Source organism: Bos javanicus, chromosome 10 (genome assembly GCF_032452875.1).
Source record: "Bos javanicus breed banteng chromosome 10, ARS-OSU_banteng_1.0, whole genome shotgun sequence".
Taxonomy (NCBI): Eukaryota; Metazoa; Chordata; class Mammalia; order Artiodactyla; family Bovidae; genus Bos; species Bos javanicus.
Genome location: NC_083877.1, coordinates 26,411,382 through 26,432,510, shown reverse-complemented (window position 1 = coordinate 26,432,510; position 21,129 = coordinate 26,411,382). Strand labels below are relative to the sequence as shown.

The 21,129-nt window shown below is 41.6% G+C and overlaps 2 protein-coding genes across 2 annotated transcripts; both read left to right on the top strand.

Moving 5' to 3' along the window:
* The first annotated feature begins 4,177 nt into the window (after window positions 1-4,177).
* LOC133255975 (small ribosomal subunit protein uS14-like) lies at window positions 4,178-4,491 on the top strand. Its single transcript, XM_061430632.1, has one exon. The coding sequence runs from the start codon at window positions 4,220-4,222 to the stop codon at window positions 4,388-4,390; it is 171 nt and encodes a 56-aa protein (XP_061286616.1). The 5' UTR covers window positions 4,178-4,219; the 3' UTR covers window positions 4,391-4,491.
* Window positions 4,492-5,188: 697 nt separating this feature from the next.
* Window positions 5,189-19,465, top strand: PARP2 (poly(ADP-ribose) polymerase 2). The gene is made up of 16 exons (XM_061430627.1): window positions 5,189-5,298; window positions 6,170-6,304; window positions 6,633-6,703; window positions 7,259-7,309; window positions 14,038-14,134; window positions 14,553-14,628; window positions 15,424-15,526; window positions 16,074-16,236; window positions 16,495-16,633; window positions 17,391-17,454; window positions 17,536-17,670; window positions 17,922-18,049; window positions 18,212-18,311; window positions 18,627-18,725; window positions 18,948-19,072; window positions 19,191-19,465. The coding sequence occupies exons 1-16, from the start codon at window positions 5,256-5,258 to the stop codon at window positions 19,348-19,350; spliced, it is 1,689 nt and encodes a 562-aa protein (XP_061286611.1). The 5' UTR covers window positions 5,189-5,255; the 3' UTR covers window positions 19,351-19,465.
* The last annotated feature ends 1,664 nt before the right edge of the window (window positions 19,466-21,129 follow it).

Genomic DNA, 21,129 nt, shown 5'->3' with positions numbered 1-21,129 from the left:
TATTGTACAATTGCACTCATCTCACACACTAGCAAAGTAATGCTCAAAATTCTCCAAGCCAGGCTTCAACAGTACGTGAACTGTGAGCTTCCAGATGTTCAAGCTGGATTTAGAAAAGGCAGAGGAACCAGAGATCAAATTGCCAACATCCATTGGATCATCAAAAAAGCAAGAGAGTTACAGAAAAAACATCTACTTCTGCTTTATTGACTATGCCAAAGCCTTTGACTGTGTGGATCACAACAAACTGTGGAAAATTCTTAAAGAGATTGGAATACCAGACCACTTGATCTGCCTCCTGACAAATCTGTATGCAGGTCAAGAAGCAACAGTTAGAACTGGACATGGAACAAAAGACTGGTTCCAAACAGGAAAAGGAGTATGTCAAGGCTGTATATTGTCACCCTGCTTATTTAACTTATATGCAGAGTACATCATGTGAAATGCTGGACTGGATGAAGCACAAGCTGGAATCAAGATTGCCGGGAGAAATATCTATAGCCTCAGATGTGCAGATGACACCTTATGGCAGAAAATGAAGAAGAACTAAAGGGCCTCTTGATGAAAGTAAAAGAGGAGAGTGAAAAAGTTGGCTTAAAGCTCAACATTCAGAAAACGAAGATCATGGCATCTGGTCCCATCACTTCATGGCAAATAGATGGGGAAACAATGGAAATTGTTAGAGACTTTATTATTTGGGACTCCAAAATCACTGCAGAAAGTAACTGCAGCCATGAAATTAAAAGATGCTTGCTCCTTGGAAGAAAAGCTATGACCAACCTAGACAGCATATTAAAAAGCATAGATATTACTTTGCTGACCAAGGTCCATCCAGTCAAAGCTATGGTTTTTCCAGTGTCATGTATGGATGTGGTAGTTGGACTATAAAGAAAGCTGAGTGCTGAAGAATTGATGCTTTTGAACTGCGGTGTTGGAGGAGACTCTTGAGAGTCCCTTGGACTTCATGGAGATCCAACCAGTCCATCCTAAAGGAAATCAGTCCTGAATATTCATTGGAAGGGCTGATGCTGAAGCTGAAGCTCCAATACTTCAGCCACCTGATGGGAAGAACTGACTCATTAGAAAAGACCCTGATGCTGGGCAAGATTGAAGGCAGGAGAAGGGGACGACAGAGGATGATATGGTTGGATGGCATCTCCAATTCGATGGACAAGAGTTTGAGCAAGCTCTGGGAGTTGGTGATGGACAGGGAAACCTGGCATGCTGCAATCCAGGGGGTCACAAAGAGTAGGACACAACTGAGTGACTGAACTGAACTCCAGGAGGAATCACTCAGAGCATATATGAAATAAAAGTAGGAAGATCAGAAACACTGAATAATCATGCAGTTCATCCCAAGAGAACACTATTTCACCCAATCCTAGTCCCATTGCTGGTGGAGCAAAATAAAAATGAAAAAAAAAAAAAATATAGTACCTGAGGGCTTTGGGTCAAAACAGCAGTAAGGAATAACTTCATATTTTACCTATTAAGAATTTATAAAGCACTGTCCTTATAGTAACTCATTTTGCAAGTACTATGTTATCTTTTCCATTTTATAGGTATACAAGCAAGGTTTTAATAATAAGTTGGCAGGCAACTTAGCTTAATGGTTAAGATAATGAAGTTGGACAGAGCTAGATTGGACTCCTAGCTCCATTTGTTGTGACCTGGGGCAAGTTATGCAACTTCTCTAAGCCTCAGATTTCCTTTCCTTAAAATGAGGACAAACACCACCTACCTCTTAGAACTCTGTGAAGATTAAATTATGTAAAATAGATATAAAATAAGATAAAGCATATCTCCACTGAAAACTAATTTTTCTCCCACTCAACAAAACCTCTAACTGAAAAACTAGTTGTTTCACAAGACATGATCTGAGACTTTTAAGACTTTTTAAAATAAATAGCTTTGGAGGAATTCAGTCTTCCTCTTTTATTTTGCATGTTTACAGCCCCCAATACATTTCCAACAATGCTAAAATACGAGTTTACTTGCTCAACACCCTCTACCTGTAAGGATAACTCATATATTATATTAATGTATATCACTCAAGGTCACTGGGCAAAACTTTGTAGGAGAAAAATAATACCCAGAATATATTTATTGCTTATTTCTAGAAGGTGTATAACATTTATTATACATCCACTAGTGCTTGGACTTCATATACTTTGATCTTCAAAAGCTAAGCCTCAGAATGGTCCACTGACTCACCTAACATCACTGGAGGAGTAAACTGTGGTGTTGGAATTTCATTTAGGCTTGCACTAAGCTAAGGCCCTCATCTTTTTCAGTACATCCTAAGCTGTTGAGGGCACCATCACCACAGTGCTGACATTAAAATTGGGAGCTCCTCCTGAAGCTCGTTAAAATCATCTGACTTCAGAGTTTGCAGCGTCCTCCCAACAAGATGAACTGCTCTGAGCGAAGACCAGGGCAAAAACAACATCCAATGCAGCTCCCACAAACCCAGTAAAAACCTGAGCCCTGCAGACACAGGAGAATTAAAGCTGACTGGTCTAAACTCCTCTTCCAAGATCTACCCTCTCACTAAAAGACAGAAGTCAAAACAGCAATGAGAAAATAACAGTACCTTTTCCCCCAAGCAAAATGAATCCAGGCATTTTGCAGAAACACTATGTATGTAAAGCAGAGTCTATTGTTCCTAGGTCACCCTGTCTCAGAAAAAGAAGGCAGACCGGATCCTGAGGAGGCCCACGTGGAAACAACCCAGGCAGATCATTTCACTGCCTTCCTCCAATTTCCACACAGCCGAAATTAATCGCTTAGTAGCTCACATACACTCCAAGGCTAGCTGGAAATTAAGGCTGTCACAAGGATACAGTGGTTCAAACTGACGAGAAATTCAAAACAATTAGGAATCAAGATTAAATGCACACTCACCAGCCCAGCAACAAAATGAAGAGAGAAAGTGGAGAGACAGGAAGTGACTTTGAGAAGTGACCTCAGAGCCTGATTGGCTAATGATGATTCCCTCCCTCCTTTACCTTAAAAGGCTGGAAAGATGCAACCTGCCCCACCCGCACACCCCTCAGGTACCTCTCTTTAAGGACCAAAGATGCTACTTGCACAGTTCTTAGATTAAACTTTTTAAACCAAGCTTCCTTTTGAGTTAATATACTTAGCACGGACTAATTCAAGGTATTTACACACATTCTAGTTTAGATGGACTACTGCAATTTTCATTCTTTTGGGTTAGTTAGTCTAGATCTACTCAAGTTAGAACTTACCATCAGGGAAATATTCAAGTTAACAAGCTTAGTAAGAAAGATACCGGAAAAAGACAGTCACCTGCAATCCAAGAAGAAAGGCCTTAGAGAAATCAATGCTGCCATCACCTTCATCTTGGGCTTCTAGTCTTCAAAATTTTGAGGAAATAAATTTTTCTTGTTTGAGCAATCCAGTCTGTAGTTTTTAGTAATGGTAGCCCTAGCAAACCAATACACTGCGACTTTGAATAAATTACTCACATTTTTCTAGAGTTCAATTTTCTCAACTGTAAAATACAGACAATAATACCTGCCTAACATCAGGGTTGTTGTGAGAATTAAATATGTGTAAAGCTCATAGCACTGTTGATGTTGTTTGGTAGCTAACTAGTGTCTGACTCTTTTGCGACCCTCCCCCCCACCATGGACTGTAGCCTACCAGGCTCCTCTTGGCTTTCAGCCATTAGAGTGGTATCATCTGCGTATCTGAGGTTGTTGATATTTCTCCCAGCAATCTTGATTCCAGGTTGTGAATCATCTAGCCCGACATTTCCCATGATGTACTCTGCATATAAGTTAAATAAGCAAGGTGACAATAGACAGCCCTGAAGTACTACTTTCCCATGGGTTCAACCGCAGGGTGAGGAAGATTTCTTGGAGAAGGGAATTGCAACCCAGTCCAGTATTCTTGCTTGGAAAAATCCCATGGACAGAGGAGCCTGGAGGGCTATAGTCCATGGGATAGCAAAGAGTCAGACAGGACTGAGCGACCAACAGTTCACACAACTTCCGTAAATACTGTATACTTCTTATAGTACTGTTGCTGCTTTTGCTTGTGTAATTACTTGATTAACGTCTGTCCCCAAAACATAAACCATGTGTATTTTGGCTGAACTACCATATCCCCAAAACTCGCCAAGGTGCCCAATAAATATGTGGATTAAAAAAGGGGGGATAGCCTTTTACCTCGTTGCAGCCAAGAAAGCAACATGGGTCACCAGCAGCTCTACTGGAGCCATCCGAGAAAATTCGGCCAGGGTTCTCGCTCTTGCAGGGTCTGCTCAAACCGGCACCGTCTGATCCGGAAATACGGCCTCAATATGTGCCGCCAGTGTTTCCGCCAGTATGCGAAGGACATCGGCTTCATTAAGTTGGACTAACCGAACTTCCTTAGATGGCTCATCCAGCACATCAACCTTAGGCGGAAACAATACTAGCTCTTTGTATATAAAATAAAAGTTTTCAAAACTTCAAAAAAAAAGGGGGGGGGGGATAAAAATCTGTATGAAAGTCACCAATACTTGGTTGTTGTTAAAAACGCAGAAAATGAGTTTTAATTCAGTGTCTGAAATGGAGCTTCTGGGATATCCCGCGCGCCTCCACCCATCTAAAAAATTACCCGTTCTAAAATTCACTTGGCCTCCATAGTTCATTACCATTCTCATAGCTTCAGCATTTCATTAAAAAAGGACGGGCGGGAGAGTAGTCTGAATTGGGTTATGAGGCCCCCAGGCGGGGTACCTCACCTCAGCCATTGAACTCACTTCGCCGGCCGTGAGTCTGTTCCAAGCTCCGGCTAAGGAGGCATCCGCCAGGCCCCTCCGCGAGGGCGGGGTCCATAGCATCTCCTGCCCAGTCTGCCCTCGCGCGGAGCCCCGTTCTCTGGGAACTCACCTCCCCGAAGCTCAGGGAGGGCCCTGTTAGGGCCGCCCTATGGCCCTAGTCTCAGACCTTCCCAAGGGACAATGGACAGAGTGACTAAGCGCACTCAGCTCGTAGCCCCACTGATGAGCTTCCCTCCGCCCTACGGCAGACACCGCACGCAAATAGCGTTTATAATGTGCTCATACCTAGAGCCACTTTTCGGTTACGGTGACTTCTCAAAAGACAGTGGGACATGCAAATATTACAGTGCGTCCCGCCCCTGGTAGGTCTACGCTAGGACGCACGCGCACTACGGTTCCCGCCTATAGACTGCGCTGGCGATTCCTGGGAGCGGACTGATGACGTCAGCGTTCGGGATCCATGGCAGCTCGGCGGCGGGGGACTGCGGAGGGCAGAGCGCGAGGTTCGGAGTGAACTATGGGGGCCAGAATACTGGGGGCGGGAATTCAGAAAAGAAACTGTGCCCTCTACTACAGCCCTTCCTATTTGCATCGCTCCCTGAACCAGCACTTGTTTTGATGCCGAACTTTGAAAATTTCTGTTGTCATAGCTTTTGGGGGTTACAAAATTGTCTGACAGCCTGTTGACCTGTTATAACTTAGTGCCACCACGGTTTTAAATACCTAATACAAAACAGTTTAAAAAATTAAGTGTAAGGTGCACCATTATTTTATGTACCATTGAGCAAGGAAAAACGCTTCCAGGTAAAACGTGATTCGCAGCTTATAAGTCATCCCTTGTAAAATGCATCCCAGTTTCAGAGATTATAAAATGCAGCTCTTAAAATTGACTTATGACGTATCATACTCTGTGTATTGTGTTCTTAAATGTGTTGTCTTCCTCTAGATTTTTCAATTAGGGCAACTGAAGTACAAAGAGATGAAATAACTTCTACACTGATTCTCCAGTTAGAAGAGACAGGGCACAGACTCCAGAGCACTCTATTAACCTATTTCATACCACCTTTAGTAGTTTGAGGATAGGTATTTGGAGGGTATCGGGGCACAAGTAAACAGAAAAGATAAGCAATTTGAGACTGATGCCTGAGGCTATGAACTCACATGATCTGTGAGTTGCTTTTGTTTTATCTAGAATAGCAGTTCAGGAACTCAGTTTTCTGAGTGGTATGGCAGTTATTATTCCTTTGTAAATTTACAAAACCATCTCAATCTATTTCTTTAAAAAGATGTTTTTGCATAGTAGCATCATATTCAGTGTGTACTCTTTCTTTCTTTTGCTTCTTTGCCCATTCTTCTTGCCTATTCTGAATGAAGCTGAAAGAGTTAATAATGGCAAAACAGTTGCAGAAGACCCTCCTCCTGCAAAGAAAATTCGAAAATGTCACAGGCTGAAAAAGGAGCCTGTGGCTGAAGGAAAGACAGATAGTGACAGGACTGAAGACAAGCAAGGTCAGCCCCCCACATACACCAAGGAGAATGTGGACCAGCAAGAGGGTCCCTGGGAGGGCTGAGGGTGGGAGAGTATTTTGTTCTCTCAACTCTTATTTTTTCTTTCCTTGAAAATATAATTAACTTTCTATCTTTGGGGCATACCATAAGACTAACCTAGTTTCTCAAAAGCTTTAGTTTCACATATTTTATTACAATAAACTGAGACTTGAGCAGATCAAGCTTGCTTGGGAAGGGCAGAGTGAATTATGACAGGTTTCTCTCTAACCATGGCAGCTATTTTTGTTTCCCAATCGAGTAGATGTAGGACTTATCTGTCTTCCCTCAGAGTCTGTGAAGACCTTGCTGTTAAAGGGCAAAGCTCCAGTGGACCCAGAGTGCACAACCAAGGTGGGGAAGGTAAGAGACTCCCACTAATTTCTCAAAGAACCATTGTTCTTATTGGGATTCTTGTCTGGAACATTGCTGTTATCTATTTTAGGAATCCTCTCCAAAATTTTCTCCAAGGCTAAGGGATGAACAGCATGGGGTTTGGGAGTACTAATCATGGTGTTTTCTAGCATGGTTAACTTATGGAGTTGTCATCAGCTTTCCACACCTCTTTCTCAATTAGAAAATTGTATCATTATCAGTGTTCTAATGAGAAACTGTGCACTGGTATGTATGGCATGGGGAAAGGATTTGAAGGATACAGAAGAAAGGCTTCCTCTGGAGCAGGTTTCCTTTACTGAGTTAGACTCATCCCTGTTTCTGTAATTACATAAAAGCAACATGTTTTCATTATAGGATTGACAGGTTATGTTTAGAAGAACATACTTTTGCATTTTTTTCCCTGGAAGATGCATGTTGGTAATGTGGGAAGGTGATAGTTTGGGGCATAAAAAATTTAGAACCTCACTTATGATCTCATCAGGGCTGGGAATGTACAAGTGTCAGTTTTTTCTTTCTCTCTAGGCCCATGTGTACTGTGAAGGAAATGATGTCTATGATGTCATGCTAAATCAGGTAAGGGAAGAAACTATGAGAATTTCTTCTTGATAATTATTGATGACAGTGTCCCAAAGCCCAGATCTTTAATTCTGAAGTCCCTTATATTAAGCCCCATAATCCCAAATACTCAACTCTAGTGCACTCTGCCTAATAGTGGAGTCTCTATAAGAAGCAGATCCTTAAGCAGATTTTATGTCTTTATTGAACCTATGAACCCACTGTTCATATGATTTTGCACATTTCCTGGTAAGTTGTTGGTCTTTTTTCTTATGGGCCTTGAGGAACTTTATATAACGTGGAGGATAGTCCTTCATCTGTCATATAAATTGCATATATATTTTCTAAAATTTTCATTTTCCTTTTGATTTTCTTTATAGTATATTTTATGCCCATACTGAAGTTTTAAATTTTTATGTAGTTAAATTTATTTTTTTCTTGTTTAAATTTATTTTGATTGAGGTAACATTGCTTTATTACATTCTATAAGTTTCACATGTACAACATTAGATTTCTACTGTGTAGAAATACCTACTACAGGATGCTCACCACCAAAACTTTGGTTCCCATCCATCATCATACAGTTCTCCATGCTCATCAGAGAAATGGGCCCCTAATTTCCTTTTTTTGTGTTGTCCTTGTCTGGTTGTGGTATCAGGATAATATGGGCCTTGTAAAATGAGTTAGGAAGTATTCTCTCCTCTTCAATTTTTTGGAAGACTTTGAGAAGTATTGAATCCTCTTTGATGGCTTAATAGAATTCACCCGGGAAGCTGTCTTGCCCTGGACTTTTGTTTGGGGGAGGTTTTTTATTACTGTTTCAATCTCTTTACTAGAGTTTGGTCTATTCACATTTTCTATTTCTTCATGATTTAGTCTTGGAACATTGTATGATTCTAAGATTTGTCCATTTCTTCTAGGTTGTCCAGTTATTGGAATACAGATAATTATAATATTCTTTTATAATTCTTTGTGTTTCTGTGGTACCCATTCTTATTTCTCCTCTTTCATCTCTGCCTTTATCAGAGTCTTACCTCTTTTTTTCTGAGGCTAGCTAAAAGTTTGTCAATTTTATTTATCTTTTCAAACAGCTCTTAGTTTCATTGATCTTTACTATTATATTTTTAGTCTATTTCATTTATTTCTACTCTGATCTTTGTTATTTCCTTCCTGTTACTGACTTTGGGCTGCATTTATTCTTTCCTGGTTCCTTTAGGTGTGAGGTTGGATTATTTATTTGGATTTGTCTTGTTTCTTGAGGTAAGCCTGTATTGTTTAAACTTCCCTCTTAGTGCCTCTTTTGCTGCATCCCATAGGTTTTGGCATGTCGTATTTTCATCTTCAGTATTTTTAATTTCTCCTCTGATTTCTGTGTTGACCTCATAGTTATTCAGTTGCATATTGTTTAGTAGCACATTGTTCAGTTTCCACATATTTGTGATTTTTCCAGTTTTCTTCTTGTTGGTTTCTACATCGTTGTAGAAGTTTCATTCCATGTTATCAGAAAAGACTTTCGATAAGATTTCACTCTTCTTAAGTGTATTGAGACTTGTTTGTATCTCAACATATTTTTTGAGAAAATTCCATATGCACTTGAGAAGAATGTTTATTCTGCTGCACTTGGATGAGATGTTCTGTACAAATCTATGAAACATGTAATCTAATGTTTCATTTAAGGCTGCTGTTTCCTTGCTGACTTTCTATCTGAATGATCTATCCATTGATGGAATTTGGGTGTTAAAAGTCCCCAGCTATTATTGTGTTGCTATCAGTTTCTTCCTTTAGGTCTGTTAATAATTGTTTTATATATTTTGGTGCTCCAAAGTTGCATGTACATATATTGAAAAATGTCTTCTTAATGATTGTTCCTTTTATCATTATATAATGTCCATCTTTGTCTCTTGTTACCTTTGTTTTTCTTTTTTCTTTTTTTTTGGTTTATTTGGCTGCACCAGGTCTTGGTTGCAGCACGTGGGCTTTTAGTTGTGATACGTGGGATCTAGTTCCCTGACAAGGGATCAAACCCAAGCCTCCTGCATTGAGATCTCGGAGTCTTGGCCACTGGACCACCAGGAAAGTCCCACTGTTACCTTTTTTTCTTTTATCTATTTTGTCTGATAGATAAAATAGGCCTTTTAGGGCTTCCCTGATAGCTCAGTTGGTGAAGAATTTCCCTGCAATGCAGGAGACCACGGTTCGATTCCTGGGTCGGGAAGATCCACTGGAGAAAGGATAAGCTACCCACTCCAGTATTCTTGGGCTTCCTTTGTGGCTCAGCTGGTAAAGAATCTGCGCGAAATGCTGGAGACCTGGCTTCAATCTCTGGGTTGGGAAGATCCCTCGAAGAAGGAAAAGGCTACCGACTCCAATATTCTGGCCTGGAGAATTCCATGGATTGTATAGTCTATGGAATCGCAAAGAGTCGGACGCAACTGAGCGCCTTTCGCTTTCACTTTGTCTGATACAAGTGATTACACTCACTTTCTTTTGGCTGCCATTTGCTTGGAGTATCATCTTTCATCCCTTCACTCTGAGCCTGTTTTTCTTTAGAGCTGAGGTAAGTCTCCTGGAGGCAGCATATAGTTAGATCTTATTTTTTAATCCATCCAGCCACTCTATGTCTTTTGATTGGTGAACCATTTACATTTAGGATGATTATTGATAGATGAAGACTTATTGTTGCCATTTCATCTCTTATTTTCTGGTTGTTTGATATCGCCATTGTTTCTTTTTCCTTGTGTTTCTGTTTTCCAGTTTTTGGTGGTTTCTGTGACATTTTTCTCGGTTTCCTTTTTTTTTTTTTTTAACTGTTTAGTATCTCTGCTCTAGATTTATGTTTTGTGGTTACCATGAGGTTTGTATAAACATCTCTTAGATAAAATAGTCCTTTTTCTGCCTTCATTTGAGCATACAGGTTCCATCCTCTTCTCCTTTTATGTTTTTGTTGTCTCAAATTATTCCTTTTTATGTTGTGAGTTTCTTTTTTTTTAATTAATTGATTTTTTAAGAGAGGGATAATCACTTTACAGAATTTTGTTTGTTTCTGCCAGACATTATGTTGTGAGTTTCTTACCAAATTGAAGTAGTTATAGTTGTTTTTTCTATTTTTTCCCCTTTAACCTTTATGCTATAATAAACTGTTTAAAATCTATTCTGATAGGGTTGCAGTTTTCTGATTCTGTTTATCACCTTACTCAAAGATTTGTGTACCTTTGCTTTTTTGTTAAAGATAGAAGAGCTCCTTTCAACATTTCTTGTAAGGCAAGTGTAGTGCTGATGAACTCTCTCAACTTTTGTCTGGGAAAGCTTTTTTCCTCCTTCATCTCTGAATGATGACTTTGGTGGATAGAGTATTCTTGGCTGATAGCTTTTATCTTTCAGTATTTTGAGTGGCATTCCAGTCGTTCTTGACCTGTAGAGTTTCTTCTGAGAAATCTGCATATAGCCTAATGGGGATTTCTTTGTAGGTGAGCATCCGTTTTTTCCCTGGCAGTCTTTAAAATTCCTATTTTATCATTGACTTTTGACAGTTTTAATATAATGTGTTCTGGAGAAGATCTTTTTGTATTGAGGCAATTAGGTGTTCTGTTAGCTTCATAGAGTGGTACACCAATTTTCTTCTCTAGGTTTGGGAAGTTCTCAGCTATTATTTCTTTAGATAAACTCTCTGCTCCCTTCTCCCTCTCTTCTTCTGAAATACCATTACCTAATGTTGCCCTTCCTAGAAGAGTCAGATAGTTCTTATAGAATTTCCTCCTTCTTTTTTACATCTTAATTCTCTTTCCTAACCTATCTGTGTCTCTTCTAGATTTCCGTATTTGGGCTCACTTATTCTGTCTTTCATATGGTCTTCCCTATTTCCAATGCTTTCTAACATATTATCTTGTTTATTGAGTTCTTCAGCTCCAAAATTTCTGCTTGGTTTTTTATAGAGTTTTAATCTCTTCAGTAAAGTATTCCTTCTGGTCATTAATCTTATTCCTGAACTCACTAAACTGCCTTTCTGAGTTTTCTTGTAGCTCATTGAGTTTCTTCATGACAGCTATTTTGTATTCTGTATCAGTTAGATCACAATATTCTGTGACTTTGTTTCGTTTCTGGAAATTTTGTCATTTTCGAGATACAGTGTAACTATGGTTATTCCTAGTGTTTGATGCGGAGAAGGCAATGGCACCCAACTCCAGTACTCTTGCCTGGAAAATCCCATGGATGGAGGAGCCTGGTGGGCTGCAGTCCATGGGGTTGCTAGGAGTCAGACTCGACTGAGCGACTTCACTTTCACTTTTTGCTTTCATGTATTGGAGAAGGAAATGGCAACCCACTCCAGTGTTCTTGCCTGGAGAGTCCCGGGGACGGCGGAGCCTGGTGGGCTGCTGTCTCTGGGATCACACACAGTCGGACACGACGGAAGTGACTTAGCAGCAGCAGTGTTTGATGAGGTGTTCTTCTGCCAGCACATTTGAAGTAATGAACACCTTTGTTCCTTAAGCGCTTTTTTTTAATCTTAATTTTTAAGAATTCAATAGGTTAGAAATTCGGAGAAGGCACTGGCACCCCACTCCAGTACTCTTGCCTGGAAAATCCCATGGACGGAGGAGCCTGGTAGGGTGCAGTCCATGGGGTCGCTAAGAGTCGGACACAACTGAGCGATTTCCCTTTCACTTTTCACTTTCATGCATTGGAGAAGGAAATGGCAATCCACTCCATTGTTCTTGCCTGGAGAATCCCAGGGACGGGGGAGCCTGGTGAGCTGCCGTCTATGGGGTCGCACAGAGTCGGACACTACTGAAGCGACTTAGCAGCAGCAGCAGCAGGTGGTTAGAAATTAGAGGGCTTTCCTTTGTTTTCCAGTAGGTGGCGCCCTAGCACAAGTTTTGGTTTCTGTTATCTGATCTGCCCCTAGTTAAGATTGAGCGCACATTCCACCCTCTGCCACCTCTGTCAGAGGGATCACCTGGCGCCCGCCTTATCACAGTTGTGCCTCCAAGGCTGTTGGTGCTTTGCTGCTGCTACTGTCACTAGCATCACCGCCTGGAGCACCAGGGTGGTAGGAGCTTCCATGCATCTGGAATCTCCTAAGTCATAGGCTCCACCTCAGGAGGAAGGGGAACAAGAAGCCAGGTTGCCTCACCACTGCCTCTGAGATCTCTGGTATTGCTTCTTTCAGCCAGGAGCTGCCAGTGAGGGTGAAGGTGAAGGAGCCAGTCATGGGCCCTCCATGGCTCCCATCATTGCTGCCACTGCAGCCAAGAGGCCAGAGTCACGTGCACCGCATCACCGCTGCTGCCGGGTTCCCTGGCAGGACGGGATTGCAGGCAGCGCCTCCACTCTTCCCCTGGTTCCGCTTTCTGTTCCAGTCCACCCGCCTTTAGATGTACAGATGTGTGGAATTTTCTGGTGTGTGGGCACCTTTGCTGAGCTGTGGATTTTTTACTTTCATAGACTGAAGGGGAGAGATGAAAGGAGCATTTTTTTCTCCATCATGCCACTGACCTCCAGTTTTTTTCTTTTCTATCTTTTCCTCTTTGCTTATTTTTGTTGTTTTGGATAGATACATGCTTGGTATTTCCTGAGTATGTCTTCATATTTGAATTTATTGATGTATCATATATACTTCTAACAGCTACGTTGAATTCCTCTGTTACCATTTTTTTCCTTAAAATATCATAAGCAGATAGAAAAGGTCTTAAGGCCTTTTTGTTCTACCATTCAGCGAATTTATAATGTGAGCAGGCAAGAGGTAGAACAGGTAACTGCTTAACAAAGAAGAGTGACTGGGTAGCCAGGGCTCAGCTTTACAGCACAAGCTGCTGTTCCCTATCATGGACTGCTCCCGCTCTTCACTGGAGTAGGTTACTCACAAGATACCTTTTTAGATACTGGTCATATTTTCTCTGAATGTCTCCTGGTCATGTTAGGTATGGGGTAGGGGTGGCAGTGGTTTCTGCCTATCCTTTTTCCCCTCCTAACATTGTCCTACTCTCTACTCATGGTCAGATTGTTGCAGGTGACAAGCCAAAATTGTAAATAGTACTATTAAAGAATAAGTTGTCAAAACAAACAAGCATAATGGTTACAGATCTTAGGGGCATCAAAATTGTTTTCATTTGGAAAATAATGACTGCAAGTGGATTGGGAGCTGGAAAACACATATGGCCTCGGTAATATCTATGGAGGGAGGTGAGGCAGGAAGAAACAGAAGGAGCCAATCAATACAGGATATCTGAGGTTGGGTAGAGGTTTTAGGTGGAGAAGGCAATGGCACCCCACTCCAGTACTCTTGCCTGGAAAATCCCATGGACAGAGGAGTCTGGTGGGCTGCAGTCCATGGGGTCGCAAAGAGTTGGACACGACTGAGTGATTTCACTTTCACTTTTCACTTTCATGCTGCATTGGAGAAGGAAATGGCAACCCACTCCAGTGTTCTTGCCTGGAGAATCACAGGGACGGGGGAGCCTGGTGGACTGCCTTCTATGGAGTCACACAGAGTCGGACACGACTGAAGCAACTTAGCAGCAGCAGAGGTTTTAGGAAGCTTCCAGCCTTTAATTCCTAGGAATTCAAAGTATAATATAGAAACTCTTTTCTTCTTTTATTATATCCTTACTCTTAACTGAACCTCATTTTCTTGTCCCTTGCTGTCCTTTCCTCATGGCAATTACTATGATCTTTGACCGAGAGTCATTGGTTTATGTGGCTTCCATTTGCAAACTTGTCCTTTTATGTTCATATTTCTCGTATCATAGACCAATCTCCAGTTCAACAACAACAAGTATTACCTGATTCAGCTATTAGAAGATGATGCCCAGAGAAACTTCAGTGTTTGGATGAGATGGGGCCGAGGTAATTGCTTTTATTGTGGGTTTTGTGAGTTGTTATTTAGAAAGCCAGAAGCAGTTTAGTGAGTAGCCAAAGGTTTCTCTGGGTTTCAGTTGGTGTGGTGGAGTTTCTGTAACCTGAGAGAGGCTTAGGAATCAAATTGTGCTGCTTAAAATTGGGGCCTGGCAGGCATCCTCATTAGCACTGGAAGAACTAAGAACAGCCTGTTAAGGCTGAGAACTCTACTGCGATTGGGCTGCAAGTGCTGCTCAGAGGCAACAGGGTCGGTTCCCTAAGCCCTTCATCTTTTCCTTCTTTCCTTCTTGCCCGTTTGTCAGATGCTAAGTGGAGAGACCTTAGAGCTCTGGCTTGTTACTACCAGAGAACTCCTCTTGGGTTGAGGGGGCAGGGAACCATCTTACATGTGGCATTTACTTTGCAGTTGGGAAGACAGGGCAGCACAGCTTGGTGGCTTGTTCCGGGGACCTCAACAAGGCCAAGGAAATCTTTCAAAAGAAGTGAGTGCTAAGAAATGAGTACAAAATAATATCTTTCATCTTCTTGGATATATCATATTTAGGAATTTCATAATAAGTGTGGGTTGGCTTAAATGATAATGTCTTTCCGCTGTAACATCTTTCCACTGGAACACCAAACTGATCTTTAGATAGTGATTAAGTCACTTGGAACCAGAAATTGACTAAAATCAGAAGAAGCTAACATATTCAGCACATGACCAACAATTTAGGAAATTTGGGGAGAATAAGATGAGACTATCCAGCTCCAATTTTAAAACGTATGGGCCTTCCTTGGTGATCCAGTGGCTACGACTCCATGCTCCCAGTGCAAGGCGCCCTAGTTTGATCCCTGGTCAGGGAACTAGATCCCACATGCCGCAACTAAGAGTTCGCATGCCACAACTAAAGGTCCCACATGCAGCAACCCAGCACAGCCAAATAAATAAATAAATTTTTTTAATTGTTTTACTATGATATTAAAAACTTCCTGGAGTCCCTGGGAATGTTTCTTTCAGAGAAAAAGATTGGATAGTAATCTTTTGTCTTAAATCTCAATGACTTTAGTGATGACTGGAGCCTTTGGGAAAAGTTCAACAACCTTTTTTTTTTTACCACTTTTTGTTCCCTTTTTCTCTAGAGCTTTTCTGTCCACTCGGGGTCCTAATTTAGAATCCAGATTTATGGAATATTGATGGTGTAAGAAATAAAAAGTTTTAAAGATATTCTTAGGAAAAAGCCCATCCCTAGAAGTAGACCCTTATTTGTAAGATTTTCTCATCAACTTGAACTCTACAGATTCCTTGACAAAACAAAAAATAATTGGGAGGATCGTGAGAAGTTTGAGAAGGTGCCTGGAAAATATGATATGCTACAAATGGACTATGCCAGCAATTCACAGGTAAACTCTGTATGTTTAGGGAAAAACTCTTTCCTCTTAACCAGAGTGAAGTCTAGTAGAGTGACTTGGATGAGGTCCTAGTCTCTATTATTTACTAAAATCCTTATAAAATCTTAGGTCCTAAAAAAAAAAAAGTTTTGTTTTTTGTTTAATTTAATTTTGAATGCTGAGGTACAACCAAGATGCTTTCCTGAAAGGATCTTTCCTGAAAACTGTCACAAATTTTTCATATTTGAAAAATGGAAAAACCAATCTTTTTAAAGTGAGAAGATTTGAGATACAATAGCTGTCTTTACAAACTTAATGACATCATATTAGGAGGACCTTGTAGACATATTCTGAGTGTTTATGGGAGGCAGAAGTAAGACTAGAAGGTGGAAGTCACACTGAGTACTCTAACTAGGTTTATAATGGGATGGGCCTACTTTCAAGCAAAAGCTGGTGTTCATCTGCCAGGGATAGTGTATAGCCAGTCCTTGCAAGGAACATATAATAAATTTTTTCAAAATCTATGATTTTTTTCCTTTTTTTTTTTTTTGAGCTACAGAATGAAGAGGAAACAAAGAAAGAGGAATCTCTTAAATCCCCCTTGAAACTAGAGTCACAGCTAGATCTTCGTGTACAGGAGCTGATAAAGTTGATCTGTAATGTCCAGGCCATGGAAGAAATGATGGTAGAAATGAAATATGATACCAAGAAAGCTCCACTTGGTAGGACTTCAGATTCTATACTACATGCTCACTTCATATTCCTAGTTCATTTAACAGGATATTTTATCACCATCATGATTTAAAGCTTGCTGATATTACTGAGTAAAGGAAGAGAGAATTGGGGTGAGAAGTTGTTTGGGGGGGAGGAAGAGCAGTTTTGAAAATTGAAAGGTGAGAGTCTTTGTTGGGTAGGGTCATAAATACAGTTTCCAGGATGGGCCTGTAGTTGTGGAGTCTGATCTCTGTCTGGGTCTGCAGGGAAGCTGACAGTGGCACAAATCAAGGCAGGTTACCAGTCTCTTAAGAAGATTGAGGATTGTATTCGGGCTGGCCAGCATGGACGAGCTCTCATGGAAGCATGCAATGAATTCTACACCAGAATCCCACATGACTTTGGGTATGCCCTGTGCTGTTACTTCACTTTGGTATTCTGCTCAACAATATCCCCTACGTCACTCAGCAGGAACTATCATCTTTTTAATTTGTCATTTCCAAGGAAATGATCATCTTGAATAGATACAGAGCCAACATAATTTATAAATAACCTATTTAATCAATTTACGACTATGGGATGAAATCTCCTGCCTTGATCTACAACCATATTCTCTGACCAAGTGGAAGTTACCAACTCTAGGGAGAGTGGGTCTAGCCATCCAACCAGCATGTAAAACACCTTCAGGCATATCACCCAGTTCTATAAGGTGACTAACACAGCAGCACCATTTCTGGAACTCAAATGATACTAGGTTTATAAAATATATTTTATCTTCATTGATTCTGCATTCTGTCGCTTACTTTATTTTTATTCCTCTGTTGCTTTATAGAGGCCTGTGACCTAGATAACCCTGAGTGGTCAACAGGTACATTTCTGTCTGTGTATTTCTAGATAGGACTTCATCCAAACTGTTCCTTACTGATGTTGGTACATCTCACGGGTCAAAGTCTGTGTAGTTTGTTTTATCCTACTCAGAATATATACATAATATCTCTGTATGTATTTGAAAGTTAAAAATCTCATACAGACCTCTTTCAAATGGAAAACCGCTGTTCTTATACCTATTTTCTAAAGGACCTATATTTAGTCTGTGTTTTTGGTCATAGGCCTTTTGGCCACGCATCAGAGAATTAATTATTGGCTGTATCTCTGCCCTTAGACTCCGTACCCCTCCATTAATCCGGACAGAGAAAGAACTGTCAGATAAAGTACAACTACTGGAGGTGAGATATGTGTGGATTGGGAAGTATTAAATCCCTTGTCCCAGGTTTCTCCCGCATTGATTCTCTGTCTCATCTTGTCAGGCTTTGGGAGACATTGAAATTGCAATTAAGCTGGTGAAGACAGAACTGCAAAGCCCGGAACACCCATTGGACCAACATTATAGAAAACTACGGTGTGCCTTGCACCCTTTACACCATGAGAGTTATGAGTTCAAAGTAAGAAAAATGATCGTTTATTTTCACCATTAAGATCCACCCTCCCCATGCCACTGTTCCCTGAGTGCATCTGGTTAAGAGAAAACTTTAGGGCAGAATTTCTATTTACTAAGAATTGGGAAGGTAATGCTCTTTCTGGCTGCCCTTGTGAGACTACTTAGGCCAATTTATACAAGAAGCCCAAGGATCTTCAGTTCAGCCTGGTCTCTTATAGAGTCCATGTCAACCTTGTCTTTCATTCTTTTTCGCAGGTGATTTCCCAGTACCTACAGTCTACCCATGCTCCCACACACAGTGACTATACCATGACCTTGCTGGATGTCTTTGAAGTTGAGAAGGAGGGTGAAAAAGAAGCCTTCAGAGAGGACCTTCATAACAGGTCTCCATTTAACCTTCGGTTTGGGAAGACAGTCCCTTGCCTGAAGTGCAGTTAGGGAACTCATAAAGAAAGATAACCCAGACAGCTCTTGGCTTTTTGATGCTTATGGCCTATGTTTGGAGGAGAGAAAGAGAGAGTACAATAATACCAGCTTTTCCTTAGGATGCTACTCTGGCATGGCTCCAGGCTGAGTAACTGGGTAGGAATCCTAAGCCATGGGCTTCGAATCGCCCCACCTGAGGCTCCCATCACAGGTTACATGGTGAGTAGAAATTGGAACCCTTTTTTTTTTCTAGATTAGGATTAAGTGGTGACATTCCTGAGAATTAAACCAGCTCACTCATAACCCTGGCATTTACTGTGACTCTCCTTTCTTAAATTCCTAAAGATATCTCACCTTCCCCCCAGAAAGCAGAGATTTATCAGTGCTTCTGCCTCCTCTTGGAACAGAATTGTGAGAGGAAACGGAAAAGGGTCTTTATTGTGTTTAAGATAGTAGAGCCCAGGGTGGTGCTGAGCCTTTCTTGTAACACACTGGGTTAGGCAGCTGACTTTGTTGTTTATTTATATATTTCAGTTCGGAAAAGGAATCTATTTTGCTGACATGTCTTCCAAGAGTGCCAATTACTGCTTTGCCACTCGCCTAAAGGATACTGGGCTGCTGCTCTTATCAGAGGTAAGGTAGGAACACATCTATGATCTCTAATTATTCCTATTTTTCCAAAGAGAGAGGACTGGCCACAGAACCAAGGGGTTCACCCGAGAGAACTTGAGAGGGAAGTTGAACGCAGTTTGCATTGCATTCGATTCTTCTGCTGGAATAGGAGAAGAAAATACTGATGGGGTTTTCTGTTTTGCTTTAGAGGATGTGGTCATTTAAAGATGTTTCACTGTGCAGGTAGCTCTGGGTCAGTGTAATGAGCTGCTCGGGGCCAATCCAGAGGCAGAGGGATTACTTCAAGGCAAACACAGCACCAAGGGGCTGGGCAAGATGGCTCCCAGTCCTGCGTGCGCCATCACCTTGTAAGTACACAGAGGCTGGAGGGCCAGAAAACTCCTTTTGGCCAGATAAGACTCCACTTTCTCTATTCTGGCTTTTGAACCAGAGGCATATGTTGACACACTGTCTTCCATTTGGCAGGAATGGGAGTACAGTGCCATTAGGACCAGCAAGTGACACAGGAATTCTGAATCCGGAGGGCTATACCCTCAACTACAATGAATTTATCGTCTATAACCCCAACCAGGTCCGTATGCGATACCTTCTAAAGGTTCAGTTTAATTTCCTGCAGCTGTGGTGACTGTTGATGTTAGGATATGATAAACCAGAGAAGATATGACCTTCAAGCAAGAAAGAGGCAATGTTGTACTTTTGATTTCTCTCATATTTTCTGTAATAAAGATAGTACAAATCTATCACTGGCTTCTTGGGGCTTTACTTCTGCAAGCACATGTTTCTTCTGATGTTAGCAGACAGAAAGTATAGCTTCTCTACATATCCTGCAGCTAGCTGCAGGTTACACAGGATTCTGTTCTTTCACAGAATAGCCTCCTCTGCAATGAGGGAGTGCTGGGAGCCAGCACAGGAGTCCCCAGCCATGACAAGGCCATGTGAGAGAGTTCTGGTGGGCAAGGCGAGCCAGAACTCAAGGGGTGCCCCCTGGGCCTGCCTGAGCATCTACCCCAAAACCAGAGTCTGTTTTACTGTTTCACGACTTTCACCAACTCCTCTGACATTAACGGGAGGCTATCCCCGACAACCTTTCTCTGTAAGAAAATCAACTTAAAACTCTAGTTAATAAGTCTCCTGGGCATAATAGGAGTGTTTCCATTCAAACCCCTCTGATGACTTTCTAGCTTGCCTGACAGGTTGTTCAGATTCACAGCCTCCCAACCACAAGAGGCACAGGAAGCTTAGGATATTCTAACAATGCAGAGCTTCTCAGAGAGTTAAAGTTGTTAAATAGAACTAGTAGAGGATTTCTTTGTTGAGCTAATGCTTGCTGCCAAGTTTCCATATCCCTTACCTGCTGTGTCCCTGGGAGTGTATTGATTAATATAGTTGGTGTATAGAAATGGAAGTAGTAGCTTTAATGTTTGTAACCTTAGACCCTTGAGTTAATTCTTTTCTTGTTATAGCCCACCACTTTTGCCCTATAGGTATGCAACTTTATCTAATGCTTTTGGAGGGTGACGCCTGACTTGAGAATAATCACCTTTAGAGAAAAATAAGTTTTCTGAGGAAAAGGGTCATAAAATGTTAACAGGCTTCCTAGCCAGAAGATGATATAAATCACCTAAAACTTTTGCATATGATAAGTTTGCAGGAAGAAAGCCTAGCTTCGATAAGGATCAAGGACTGCTGGACCTTGTATGACTCTACCCCTTCCCTCATTATTCTCTATGCACAACTTAGGTATTGCAGGCCTTGTTCACTCGGTCTCCCCGTGTCATTCTTTCTTGTTTCCTTTTCTCCTTTTCTCTTCTGTTCTTCCTTTACACCAAAATAATTGGAGCGCGGGGGTCCTCTGCAACCACTTACTTGCCTGGGCTTCTAAGACCCACTTGAGAAGGTGCCTAAGGTGGGGCACCTTCCGCTATTCGAGAGGGTGCCTGCGGCCTCCGTGGTCAGAGCTAACCTGGTGTCACAAGTTATATTATTTTCCGCGTAAACCAGGTATTGCTGCTGCTGCTAAGTCGCTTCAGTCGTGTCTGACTCTGTGCAACCCCATAGAAGGCAGCCCACGAGGCTCCCGTCCCTGGGATTCTCCAGGCAAGAACACTGGAGTGGGTTGCCATTTCCTTCTCCAATGCATGAAAGTGGAAAGTGAAAGTGAAGTCGCTCAGTCGTGTCTGACTCTTAGCGACCCCATGGACTACAGCCCACCAGGCTCCTCTGCCCATGGGATTTTCCAGGCAAGAGTACTGGAGTGGGTCGCCAGTGCCTTCTCCAGTTATTATTGAGCATCTAATAAAAATCTCTGCTTTGCTATTCTAATCACCAACGCAGTCCTGAGGGAATCCCTGGATCCAACCGGGGCTGGACCCCGGTAAGTGGCACCCTAACAGGGACTCCCAGT

Bases quoted from the DNA above. Each gene is read 5' to 3' on its own strand.
- LOC133255975 (XM_061430632.1), top strand. From the start codon at position 4,220: ATGGGTCACCAGCAGCTCTACTGGAGCCATCCGAGAAAATTCGGCCAG.
- PARP2 (XM_061430627.1), top strand. From the start codon at position 5,256: ATGGCAGCTCGGCGGCGGGGGACTGCGGAGGGCAGAGCGCGAG. The intron at 17,671-17,921 runs GTAAGAAAAATG...TCTTTTTCGCAG, and splicing joins ATGAGAGTTATGAGTTCAAA to GTGATTTCCCAGTACCTACA. The intron at 19,073-19,190 runs GTAAGTACACAG...TCCATTTGGCAG, and splicing joins CCTGCGTGCGCCATCACCTT to GAATGGGAGTACAGTGCCAT.